The 12,716-nt window shown below is 39.8% G+C and overlaps 2 protein-coding genes across 9 annotated transcripts in view; one reads left to right on the top strand and one right to left on the bottom strand.

Annotated features, from left to right (window-relative positions):
• The window catches only part of CFAP43 (cilia and flagella associated protein 43), a 44,012-nt gene extending 37,759 nt beyond the window's left edge, over positions 1-6,253 (top strand). For all 6 annotated transcript variants that reach the window (XM_071749340.1, XM_071749339.1, XM_071749337.1 and 3 more), the window contains 6 exons: positions 618-730; positions 1,535-1,691; positions 2,072-2,236; positions 4,000-4,080; positions 5,160-5,313; positions 5,955-6,253. In XM_071749340.1, coding sequence (XP_071605441.1) covers positions 618-730; positions 1,535-1,691; positions 2,072-2,236; positions 4,000-4,080; positions 5,160-5,313; positions 5,955-6,112 — 828 coding nt within the window. In that variant the 3' untranslated portion in view covers positions 6,113-6,253. The remainder of the gene's footprint in view (positions 1-617; positions 731-1,534; positions 1,692-2,071; positions 2,237-3,999; positions 4,081-5,159; positions 5,314-5,954) is intronic.
• Positions 6,254-7,634: 1,381 nt separating this feature from the next.
• Positions 7,635-12,276, bottom strand: SFR1 (SWI5 dependent homologous recombination repair protein 1). 3 transcript variants are annotated; one of them, XM_071749332.1, is made up of 4 exons: positions 12,172-12,276; positions 9,867-9,982; positions 8,891-9,277; positions 7,635-8,681 (listed from the first exon to the last, which is right to left on the bottom strand). In XM_071749332.1, exons 2-4 carry the CDS (start codon positions 9,960-9,962, stop codon positions 8,490-8,492), a joined length of 675 nt encoding a protein of 224 aa, XP_071605433.1. In that variant the 5' UTR covers positions 9,963-9,982; positions 12,172-12,276; the 3' UTR covers positions 7,635-8,489. The 3 variants fall into 3 exon arrangements, with proteins under 3 accessions (XP_071605433.1, XP_071605434.1, XP_071605435.1); XM_071749333.1 differs by lacking the exon at positions 12,172-12,276 and having other exon boundaries at positions 8,891-9,528; positions 9,867-9,983; XM_071749334.1 differs by lacking the exons at positions 9,867-9,982; positions 12,172-12,276 and adding an exon at positions 9,387-9,739.
• Between the last annotated feature and the right edge of the window lie 440 nt (positions 12,277-12,716).

The raw sequence follows: 12,716 nt of genomic DNA, 5'->3' as shown, positions 1-12,716 counted from the left end.
CATAAGTTCCATTTGAGCTTGAAGGTTGCTTCTGCCCACATTCTATTCAGAATAATAGAAATGTTTTCAAGGGAAACCAGCTCAAGTTCTCCTTCAGAGGAAAAATGTTCACATTAATGTGAACAGATTGGATCAGAGTGATTTTGATGTTGATATGGCTTCATTAAATAAAGAAGACAATTTTCCTTATTTCCATCATCTGTTGGAGTCACTCTCTCCTGTTAGCATTCTAGATTTGGACAAACGCATTTTGTATTTTTCCAGAAAATGTATTTTCCAGAGCAATTCTTAACAAAGGGTGTTGCTGGGAAGTTCTATCAAGCCATCTGTTCAGCTTAAAAGCACGAAGGTGTAAATTTGAATTATCCAGAGATACTTGAACTTTAAGCAAGAGAGAAGAAAATGTGATTTCTCTTCCTGTGAATAAACCATGCAAAAATGAACATATGATTTTCTGAGCAGTGTAAGAATTGTAACCTGTGTCTTGTATTCTCTACTGCCATTCACAAAATACCAGACTGCATATTTATATATACGTCTTCTTAAGAACTTGTCTTCTCTTCTTGATGCTTGCCCTGACATACAAAGTTCAGAATGACACAATGTTGCTTCCTTAGGTGAAATGGAAGGACCGAACACTGACAGAGATGCAGACCTTTCTCCAGAGAAGAATGGATGAAAATAAGAAGATTGAGTCACAAATAGAAGCCATTTTCCAAGAACTCACTTGGTAATTTTGTTTCTTTTCCTGTGTTCAGCTATATTTTAATACTCCACCAACAGAGAACCAGTTACATACAGAACTACACAGCAGTCTCCCCCAAACACTCTTTTATCTAGGATTCATCTAAGAGAGTTATGATGTTTCTAAAATGAGGTGTTATTGCAGTACATGTGAGCAGGCAAAACTGGTCTTAATCTACCATCTTAAGTAACAACATTCGTATGGGTGGCAGCAGAGTCGTCAATGCAAACTGACTGCCCCAAAAGCTACAGTGAATCCCCCAAAGCTCTTTAGGCCATATATGCACTATCTAGCTCAGTTACATTTTGCTCATGTAGGCCTGATAAGACAGCAGTCACCCCTAACTGCAATATGCTGCTCAATCATGTGACACCTGCTTTCACTGACCTGATCAGACCTGCATTTTTTTCATGTGTAAGACAAAATTTTCACATTGATTGTCATTCATGAACAAACTCCAGGATAAATTATACAAGAAACTAGTGCTGACAGGGAGTATCCTCTATTTCTTTTCCACTTGTTAAGATTTCTGTTCAATATGGACACTTTCTCTCAGAACATCTGCTAGAATGTTAAACTGAATCCAGTGATTGAAAACTTCAAGTATTGAAATCAGTTGCAAATTCTTTTGTTGCTTTGAGAACAAATAAACCACTGGCTGTCCAAAAGTAACCCCTATATGAACATACCACTTACCAGTCATAAATAAAAACATATTGAGGATCATGGGAGGATTGTTATCATACTGTTGAAATAACTAACTCTTGATTCTGCTTCCTCACATTTTAGGCTAGAGGAGGAGAAGATGAAACTGCAGTTGAATTTGACTGTCCAGTTTTTGCTAAAACAAGGACAGGTGGAATTGCAAAGTGCTGATATCCCAGACTACACTGATGCCATTCTCATTAATAAGAGTGTTATTGAAGAGCTCAATTGCGCTATCATGGTAATTTACATTATTGAAGGAAACTTAAGCTCTTGAAACAAATGTATTCTCCTTCCTTTTTCTCCTGTTTGGGACCTAATTTTAGTGTTACTGCACACCAGCAGGCTCAGTTGTAATCTAGAAGCTATTAAAAATTCTATTATGTCTCTTATCATGATGTAGATATTACAATACATTCTGCTTTCTTGATACTTGATCAATACAATTCAGATCAACGATCTGGCAGCAGTTTTTAGATCACTTACACACACACCATAAATAGAAAATTAATATCCTAAGCACTAGTCCAAAAATTCCCTCAAGGCAAACTTGCAGTCATGTTAAGAAGCATTTGAATAGTAAAGATTTTTAAAATTAATATCCTCTTAATCTATTTTCAGGCTCAAGGAGAAAAAAAAATTGCTAGCATGGTGGAATGTAAAGATTTCTCTAAAGGGATATTTCAGCTGGAATGGCAGCACAAGAAAATGAGAATGCAGATAGAAGATCTGAAACAGAAGGCTCAGGATATTGTAACACTACCTATTTCAAAAGATCGCCAGCTTGTGAGTTAATTTCTCTGTATCTTGACTGCAGAAAATTTGCTGTCTATACCTGTAAGATCATTTATACCTTGTAAGTCTCTTACTCCTACAGAGAAGCTTGATGCCTACTAGGTAAAAAATTCAGCTTTCAAAGGGAAATTTTATTCTTGAGATTGTTCGGTGATTATGTTCTTCTAATTATTCTGGGGTAAACAGAGGGAAAATTAGCCTTAACTCTTAGTGTTTCAAAATTAGGACTTAGGGTAAGGATCTGGTGGCAACAAGGAACAGATTTTTTAACCCTAACTATATTCTAAGTGAAAGGTCTGAGGTGCCCCCATCTGGTATCTCAGAGAAATACTGTAACTTTTGCTCAGTACAGAAAGATCTCAGGTTCCTACAGGAGCCTAATGCAGACCCACTCCCTGCTACTTGTTGGCCCAGCAGCAGAATGACAGGAAACTGCCCTGCCTGGCAGGCAAGAGGCAAGTCAGCACCCACAAAGTGGGAGAAGAAAGGAGGAAGAGAGATTGTAGGGGAAGGCTGAGGGTACTGCATTGTGGGATGGAGAGGACTGTAGGGAAACTGATGGTTTTGTGACAATGCTTAGAGTATGGGATGCTGGAGGATGGGTAGGCAGTGAGAGCCTGTAAAGCACAGAGAAAATGAAGGATATTGGAGAGCAGGTAAGGATATCCAAAAATCTAAGTTTTGCTCAGGTTTCTGTTGTTTTGCTGCTCTCCAAACTCCTTGTTCACTTCTCAATTACAGTCTGGAGTTCCATAACACCAACAAAACAGCTTTCCAAAGAGCTGATGGGACAACACACTGAGAAGTTCTCGAAGCACAGTGTTGCCATTAGCTCAAACTTCATTTAAAGTAATGAGCAAAACTGTTGCCCTTCAGATTCAAGACTTGCCTACAGGAAATGCATCTACCAGTTTAATCAGAATTTGAATACTCTGAGGGGGTTGACTTTACTTGAGTAAAATGTGGGGTTAGCAGGAAAGACAAGGCAACAGAGACCCCAACAATAGGTAATGAAAGATGGATTAGATAAATGCATGGGGGGGGCAAAGACCTGCAAACAACTGGAATGAGAGCTATTCTTGAAGCAGTGAGTGTAAGTATTTTGGTGCTGTAGGCAAGAAGCCTGCTGGGTCTTTCCTGTATTAATTCTTAGAGCAGTTCAACAAAACTCTACCAGTCGTTTTGGTGGGACAGTACTCTGGAAGGATGAGTCTGTAACTACAGAAACCTCTCTACTGCCTATTATTATACAGCCTGTTTTACTCTTTATTTGATAGAGGTATTTTAGTAGCAGTGTGCCCAGAAAAAGATCTCCAGTAAATTCTCTAAAATACGACTTACTCTGCAGATACAAGAATAAAAGAATTACTAGGAAGCCACTTGACAGAAACTAATCACTTCCTTCTCTAGCCTAAGGACAGGCTGTATAGCACTTTGGCCTCTAGCTGTGCTACTTCAGACTACCTTATTTGCAGAAATATAAATTGGGTTTTTTGACTACCTTGAAACAAATTTGCTTGGTCTTTGTTTCCACTGACACACAGTAGGTAACATTCTTTTTAACAGTTGTAGTCTAGTATTTACACAGCATCAAATAACAGCTTAAGTGTCCATTTATGATTTTTAGTAAGCCTTTCTACTGTACAAAATTCTAGTTTTTTGAATTTCATATAGTATGATTGTCTTTAAAGTGCAGAACTGTTGAGAACAAACAGTCTTAGAAAGATGGTTTCTTTCTCATTTTAATTCTTTAGTTCCTAACTGAGCTGAACTATGACAGCAACATTGAGCACCGCATTTCAGTGATGGAGCAGACTCTTGGCATCATGGACAAGGTAAATCCTAAGTGAACCACTACCTTTGAGATACATGCTTGGTTCAAATCCAATTTTGCTCCTTCATTAGGCAAGAGGTTTTTGTAAAGAATAATTATAAATGATATAGGCTTACTCTCCAGCTCAAGACAACTGTTGACAACTCAACTGTTGGAGCACAGCTGAAACAGTGCACAGGGATAAATATCCATATCCATATCCATGTATTTATTTATCTGGCTTTCCATACATTCTTCAACTTGCACTGAGCTGTCTATCTACAGCAGCAGTTCTCCAGAGTCTTCAGAAGCAGTCATCATACATGGACTGCTGCACAGATCTACCCTATGGAGAGAAATCTACTTGCTGTTACTGGAATTAGATTCTCTTCTTCCTGAACATCTGGATGCAGATCTGCTTATCTCTTCTGGCACAGCATAGCCTATAAAAGTCATTCTTCCATTTCTAATGAAGCAGTCTTCCAATCTTCACTGCGTAATGTTTCTCTCCAGGAGCACCTGCCTGTCTGTAATATCACTACCCCTTATATTCAAAATAATGGACACAATAATAATAAATAATAAGTAATGGATTTGCTGCCTCCCTCATCTGTTTCAGCATTTGAATTGTGATTATCCTTGTTTATCAGGAATTCAACTGGATTTTCTCCAGGTTGCCCTAGCTGGCATCAGCCTTCTCTTCCTCTTCAAGCTTTAGTATGTACCTTGTGCCTTCACAGCCCATCCAACAGCTTCAGCAAAACAACCCTTTTCTTAGCAGCTTCTAGCAGCCAAGAGTGTTCTCAGTTCACTGATTTAATTGACTTTCTTTCCTCCCTTTGTCTTTCAAGTTTTATCTTTAATATCTCTCTCTGACACATACCTCTTGTTCCTTGCCTGCTACTTACATTACAAATCCATAAAGCATGTTGGAATACAGTCTGCTAGTAAAGCTAGAATGTGCTACTAGTCAAATCAAAATACATGAAAGTTTATTGAGCTATGATGCAGTGCTTAAGATTATAGGTTTCCAGCAAAAGTTTCTCTGGACAGCTTATGTATAAACTCATATATTTGTTTTATCTATTTGGAAATGGGCAGCTGCACAAGAAGAACGTGAAGCACCAACAGAAAAGAATTAAAGAGCTGGAGAAGTGCATCAGTTTAAAAGAGCAAGAAAACTATGAGCTCAGCCTGGAGCTGAAAGAAATGCTTGTCTCTGTGTCAGAAAGGAGGCACATCTTTGAGGCAGCTGGTGAGTCACAATAACACACATGAAGTCACAAGCAAAAAAACATTCAGAAAATATCTCCATGGCTATATGGTCCTGTTTTCCATCAGCATCAGCTACGGTGCAAGAAGTACCTGTTTATTATGTGATGCACACAATTAGCACTGGTCTTCCAACCACAATTTAACATTGTTTTCTTAAGAGCATACCTAGAAATTGTTGCTCTTGTAAACCAAGTTAAATGACTAAATTGCTGGAACTATTTAAGTCAAAATATTATAGTCATTAATACCTTCATACTTCCATTCTTTATCAGAACTGTTCAACCCACTTCTTTCCACTCGCTGAAGGGAACAGAGGAAGTGACATGAAGCTGAGAAGTGCTTTCACTGTTAGAAAAACTGTAAAGATCTTCCCATTAGCACACCAGTTACAGATTTTCAAAGCAGTGGGGACTTGTTAGAAATTAAAGGAAGCAGACCTGCCCCTTTTTGAAATTTTTTGTTTTATTCAGTACTATGAAGACTCTGAATCCCAACTGTGAGCCTTTTTTAAAATGCTTGAGTTATATAGAAGTCAGAAGAACAAAGGGACAGGTCCAATGTAAATATAGACTATGTATCCCCTACAGGTACAAGCTAACCCTTATATTTTGTTTTATCCAGATACACAGCATGTTTCTCAAAGGATAGCAGAGCAGCGTTACCAAGAGATTTTGAAGCAGAAACACCTACGGGGTCTTGTAAAGGAACAGGAAGAACAGTTTGAAATTCTTCAGGGAGAAGTTGCAAGACTGAGATCAAGAACATTCCCTATTCTTTAGAAAACAGATTACAAGTAGATTTATAAGACCATCGTCTCATCTCAGAAAAAGAGGTTGGACACCTGCCTTTCTCCCTGAACTTTTCTTTCCACAAGCTGCTACTTCTGGAATTTCTTTTAAAATAACTTCATTTTGAAAGCTGCATATTTGTCTGTTTTGTATATTGTATACCTATTCACATTTTATTTTATTTCACTTCAGGGGATGCATTTCTGCTGTTTTGATTACATAAACTCTATAGCTCATTACAGAAAAGAAAGGGAGAAATTGTAGATTAGCAGTACACTGTATTTGTATATCCTTATTCTGCAATATGCAATTGTAGAACATTTTGGAGATAAAATACTGCACAAATTCTATGTTTGTGCTAGACACACATCTGCTAAAATCCACATTTGGCTTTGAGTTCATTTTTCTATGTAAAGCATATTTACACCTGAGATGGCACAGGTGTAGGTAGCTGAGAAGATGAAGGTACTCTTCATCATGACCCCATGTTCAACCTGGCCCAAGTCCTGAAAGCTGCTGCCTCTTTTGACAGCATAATTACCTACAGCCATCCTGCCACTGGCAGGAGCACATGAAAACCACTTTTGGAAGCATCAAGCCTGCTGGAATAGTTGCTGCTAGCTACCAGACCTTTGCATTGATATGCACTCTATTCTCCTGCCAGATCCCTCCAAGACAGCTAACACAGATAAAAAAATCTTGATAAATTTAACCACTGCTGGAGACTGATCTCAGACATTCACACTGATTTTTATTCCCCTCTTCCATGGTGTGTGTTAATACTTCACCTTTCATAAACTCATGTAAAATCTCAACCCATTCCACTGTGACAGCATGAATAGCTTTGACAGTTTAACAAAATTTAATACTTGCATGGAAAAGTACTTCTGTTTTATCATGTACACCACCTGTTTTGCTTTATCACCTCTAACTGGGGTCTTTAAGGATTCTAATTGCACCTCCCTTCATCTTGCAAGACTTTTCTTCCTGCTGAAACTTCTCTAGAACTAAGAGTCCCAGATGTGCCAAGGACCTCAGGGAGGAGAACCACACCCTTCAACAGACACCTTCATCTTTTTTTATTAAAGTGGCAGAAGAAATACTGTCTTAAATACTCAGTGAGAGAGGCGATAGGGGTTGTTCCTAAATTCTGCCAAAAGCAACATTCACTATTAAGAGCAAGTTGTAGGTACAGACTAAAGTCTAATGAACCCTATCAACATTAAAAGGGTCTGTGCAATCTTCCTTTGAGATATCCAAGAAATTAAGAATTATTGAGGAAATAGGAAATGCCACCTATAAATAAAAACCTCCAACCATAAACAGAACCATTAAGGTACGACCAACAAGGAATGTGATTGTATATAAAACAATATTCATATGAGGGAGAGCTGTAGAGTAGTTACACTTTAGGTATCACTACACTTGATGAGCTGATTTTAAGGAGAATAAAAGCAGACAAGTCACCACACTACATGCATAAGCCACCACGAGTAAATGAAGCAATTTCAAGTTAAGACTTAAAAAGAGCTTTTAAAACAAAAGTATTTATTGGAAGCTAGATGAAATGCTCAAGTTTTATTCATCTTTATCATGCTATATTTTAAGCCCTCCCATGAGACAAGGCCTTGTTTTTCCTTACTGATTTGAAGAGTGGAAACACCTGGGCTCTCACATAAAACAGCAAAGTAAACAGATATTGGTTGCAATTTTCTTGCCTTCCCTTCTATAATCTCAGGCTGTGGCAGAATGCTGAAGAGACACCTTCCACAAAGAAAACTCAGCCAGATTCTGCAAATGAGTGCATCACAGCACCTCTCCCTCCATAATAAAAATTAAAGCTACTGAGAGCATCTCATTGCAGCTTCAGAATATCAACCACATGAAAATTAGTTACCTTAACTCGCAAAATGCTCTTATTAACTCACTGGCAGCAGGAATGTATTTGCAAAATGAGAATGGATCTATGAACAAAGAACTGAACTCCCCTTCACAGAAATAACAACTGGATTAATTTCAAGACAAGTAAACTTGCAATGACTAATCAAAGAATGGACTGCCTTCTACCTGTTAAATATGACCTCATTCATTCAATAAAAAAAAACAAAATAAAAGAAATCAACTATTCACTGATCAAGTTATCAAGCCAGGTTTTCCAAACCAGCACAAGTTCAGGTTTTTTCCGTTAAGTAATGCCTTTTACAGTGCCTGCTGTATCTAAGTACTCAGATTTACAAGTATGTCCTATGAAAGCCTCCTAACCTCAAAGCATGAAGTCCACTGCTAGATCAACACTTCTATGTGAATAGAACTCATTCAGTCTTTTGTACTTATAGATGTATGTAAATGAAAGCTTTGCACCTGAAGATTATGCATCTACAAAATCTTCTTCTGTTCGGCTGTAGTGCAATAATTGGTCTTCTAATCCAAAAGAATCTATCAGCTGAGTGAGACTCACTTTCTTGCCATCTGCAGAAAAGGCTGACTGTAGTTCATATAGCATCAGCTGGGTACTGCTTCTCCATTTCACTATCAGAGCCTGCAGTTCAGACAGGTTGTTCTGAAATAAGGACAACGCAAAAACAATTTTGTCATTTTCTGAAATGTGGGGTTTTTTGATACGTTGCTAACCTACCCTGATGAAATGCCTCAAACTGACAATACATAACACACACAAAAAAGTCAGTCAGTATTGTTGCTTAAACAGATAAATGAGGATTAAACTACGAAAGGATGATTTTAAAGTGCTCTTTCAGAGGTTCACCTCACCTTAGATCTGTACATCTTCACCATTTTGAGCCTTCGAAGTAGTTCTTCCTTCTCTTGCACTTGTTTCACCAGCCTTACTCTTTCTTCTAGGGACTGCTGCAGATTAAAACTCGCCTGCAGCACATGAGACTTCTCTACTGATCCACAGAGATCATTTGCCTGCAAAGAACTCTTGAAAGATGTATGTCCAGTTCCATTTCCATCCAGGCTTTCAGAACCATCTTGTAATCTGGAACAATCTGTAGTTGTCTTTGACATACACCCTTTGTCAGCACCAGCACAGTCTTTTTCTTCAGTATCTATTTTGAGCCGCTTTGCCACTGTAAAATTAGCATTAAATGAACGTCTCGTTTTCCTTAATCGCTCCCTCAGAGCTGCACTCATTGGCTAAAAAGAACAAACAAACAAAAAACAAAGCAAAAACAGCCAGAAAGATCAGAGTAATCTAATATTTTGACCAAATTTCAAAGAACTATTTACCCTGGCTCTTACTTACATAGAATACATCATATATGCAATGATCATTGTAAAACCAGACTTCCTAATCCTCACTATAGTTTTCATAAAGTTAACTTCTTCTTTCCACGTGGGTTTGCACACAGAGCTGCACGATATGGAAGGATACACCTCCACATTTCCTAAGAACAAATCCCATATTCCATCTTCAGAAAACTGAAGGTAACAGATTAAAGAAAAAATAATCAACAATAAAACCCACCACAAATCCTAAACAGTATTTAAATTTACTAGCAAGGCTTTTGGGGTTTACTGCTCCACAATTTTGTATCCATAGCAAACATCTGCATATCCAGAGCAAATTACACCAAGCATATTCTTCACCTGGACATCTTTGTACTACTTACCTTTAGGCTTCCAACAAACAGTATCTCAGTGACTTCTGACTACTTGATGATTTCACAAGCATTTTTGTTACATAAAAAGTGTCACATCCCTGGAAAAGCAGTGAGTTTCATACCTGTTTCCCTGAACTAGGCCCTTGTGGAGCTGCTGTCCCAGAATCCTTTGGAGTATTGCACAAAGATGTCATTTTATCAAGCACTGGTTCTTCCATCTCGAGATGGGTATTAGATTCTGTTAAAAGGCAGAATAAGTTATTTATGGTGCCATTTTCACATGATTACAGTGAGCCATGTGGCTGCAGAAATGAGTGGGAAGCTCTAATCAGAAATACTAAGGCTTATTTTCTAATTAGTTTAAAAAGACAACCAAGTTACACAACTGTTCCATGTGGTCATCAGCATCTTGCTTTACAAGAGTATGAACGACACTACTAACTAGTACAAAGCATCTTACTATGAATTTTGTATATTATTTTCTCCCTCACTCATAAAGCTCTACAGTCTTTTTTCTTAAAAAGATGAAAAAATTATGAAAGCCTTACAAATATTCTCCACTATATTCTCCATTCATTTTTTAATACCCTCCTTCAAGTGTTTTAAAGGAGCAAGACAACTTATAAAGCACATAAACCCATGCAGTGTGTCTATAAATTCAAAGTCAGATCCTGCAACACTAAACTCATCAAAAAAGCTCAGTTTAAACAAACTGTATTTTCATAACCTGAATGACCCTTGGTGCTTGTCTAACTCAAGGCAGTAATCCTTACTGAGCCAGTCTATGCAGAATTAGTCCTTTCCTGTAACTGCATCTCAAATATAGATAAAACATTTGTTGAGAGTCTCAAGATTTTTATTGTCCACATGTATAAACAATTAATCTTTTCTCTAAAGCAAAATAATAGTGTAGCCGGGTCTGAAAATATTATCACTGTCTCATTTGATCCTGCTGGGGATAATGCTAACAATGTAATAACTTACACAAATAGAACTTTATACTAATAGTAAGCATCCCCAGTTTCTTAATTGAAATTATGTCATACCTCTCTGTAGGTACAAACTTCAAATTGATTTGGAAGTGTTTAAATTAGTCTAGCACTTGTGAACCACAGGTTCTGAAAACTTTGTGCTGGAAACGGTCAGTTACACCCCTTTTTGCCCATAAATTGCTATTAAGAGCTTCAAAACAGAAGCTTCTTAAAAATAAAATCCTGCAAACAGTCACTAGGCAAAACAAGACTGGCACAAGGGAACCTCTTCAGAGAGTAAATATACTGAAGTCTTAGTATGCCAAAGATTTACCAACCCAGCAACCCTGGCCTTTCTGCTTCTATACTAAAGGATGCAGGTTCTCATTTATCTTGCAAGTCAACATTCTCCCCAGTAGTTAAAAATTCACCAAATGGTACTGTTTCTAAAAACAAAACAATTCCAGAGTTAGTAAAGAAAGTCTAGTTAGTTGGGTATTTTAGCAATGTATGAAGTAAACAACAAAGCCCCATTAAATATGTTTTAACTATTATAAGGCAAGAGCCTAGAAAAGCTGCATTAAGCCTAAGCAGACAGTGCGTCACAAACATATCCTAGTAAGCAGCAAAATAACTTCAAACCTAAGAGCTAGTTTCAACAAAAAGCTCAACTTAATAGAAAAAAAATGTGATTCTCTGTCTTAACATACTAATGCAGATTATTTGTCTTCAAACGACCGTGATAAGAGTAAGTGCTTTCTCCAAGGGTTCACTAATGCTTAGTTAAAGTCTCTTTTTGGCAGCACATTCAGGTACATCTCCTGCACCCTAAAAATTCTTTCCCAAGATCCTAGCCTAAGAATCCTTTAAGTTTTCAAGCAATGATGGTATTCATCTCACAGGAATTTAATTCTGTTTAACAAGGAAAACGTGGGCTACCAGGGGGAAAGATAATCTTGCACTTCACTATTTTCTTGGTTTTGCACTTTTTAAGTGCCTGCCGCTATATGCCAGGTTTTCTGCATATCGCTACACCTCTATTAACACTCAATAACAATTTTTCCCTAGATATTTTTCCACCTTACAGAGAAGCAGGAAGAAGGCTGAGCAGCCCAGAGGCAGAGCCGCAGACTTGGGGAGCTCTTTCTGAGGCGATGCCCTCTCCAGAGCCAAGAGACACCCCAGAGGCGGACACAGAAGAGACCCGGACGCATTCACCCTCCAGGGCAGTGGAATGAGGGGAAACCCCTCAGGCAGCACCCGGCCTAAACGGGGCCTGGCTCAGCACTGGGACCCAGCTGGGCCAGAACCGGGGCCGTTGAGACAAGGAAAGAAACAGCCCCCCGGGACCCTCTGCCCCACACCACTACGCGGTAGGGAACAGGACCCGCTCCCCTCCGGCTGCAGGTAAAAGAGCCGAGTGGAAAGAGCCCTCCCCGCCGCGCCATCCCCTCACCGGCGGCAGCTCCAAGCTCCAAGTTCCCAGCTCCAAACTCCAAATTCCCGGTTCCCGCTGCCCGGGAAAGGGGCGGTGCGCGGGGGGTTCCGGCTCTGCGCCTGCGCACGCGGCGCGGCCCGGCCCGGCCCGACCCGACCCGACCCGGCCCGGCCCTCCCCTCCCCTCCCGCCGGCGGGAGCTCCTGTGGGCTGGACCGCAATGTGAGGCGGGCGGGCGCGCGAAGTTTCTTTCTGCTGGCGAGCGGGCGGGCGGTAAATGCCTCTTGGGCAGCAAATGGTGTCTGGGCGCTGTTGCCGCGAAGGTGACGGGATGAGGAGGGCGGGTGGAGGAGACCCCAGCGAGGGACAACCATAGGGATCTTGCATACGCTGCTTTCGGAGTTGGACACGCTGGGCCAGGCTGCTGTGTCCCTTAAGGCAGCGCGGGCCTGCCACCTCACGGCTGGGGTCACCCTAAGGCCAGGCAGTGTCCCCCGGCAAGGGGGACACTTCTTGGCCACCTGGGCACACTGCTGGCTCCTGTTCAGCTTCCTGGCAATCCAG

The sequence above is a fragment of the Heliangelus exortis genome, chromosome 7 (genome assembly GCF_036169615.1).
Source record: "Heliangelus exortis chromosome 7, bHelExo1.hap1, whole genome shotgun sequence".
Classification (NCBI taxonomy): Eukaryota; Metazoa; Chordata; class Aves; order Apodiformes; family Trochilidae; genus Heliangelus; species Heliangelus exortis.
The sequence above is the reverse complement of the archived record's forward strand: the minus strand, read 5'-3'. Positions and strand labels throughout refer to the sequence as shown.

Bases quoted from the DNA above. Each gene is read 5' to 3' on its own strand.
- SFR1 (XM_071749332.1), bottom strand. From the start codon at position 9,962: ATGGAAGAACCAGTGCTTGATAAAATGACATCTTTGTGCAATACTCCA. The intron at 9,278-9,866 runs GTATGAAACTCA...TGTTCTTTTTAG, and splicing joins GGCCTAGTTCAGGGAAACAG to CCAATGAGTGCAGCTCTGAG. The intron at 8,682-8,890 runs GTGAGGTGAACC...TCCTTATTTCAG, and splicing joins TGAAGATGTACAGATCTAAG to AACAACCTGTCTGAACTGCA.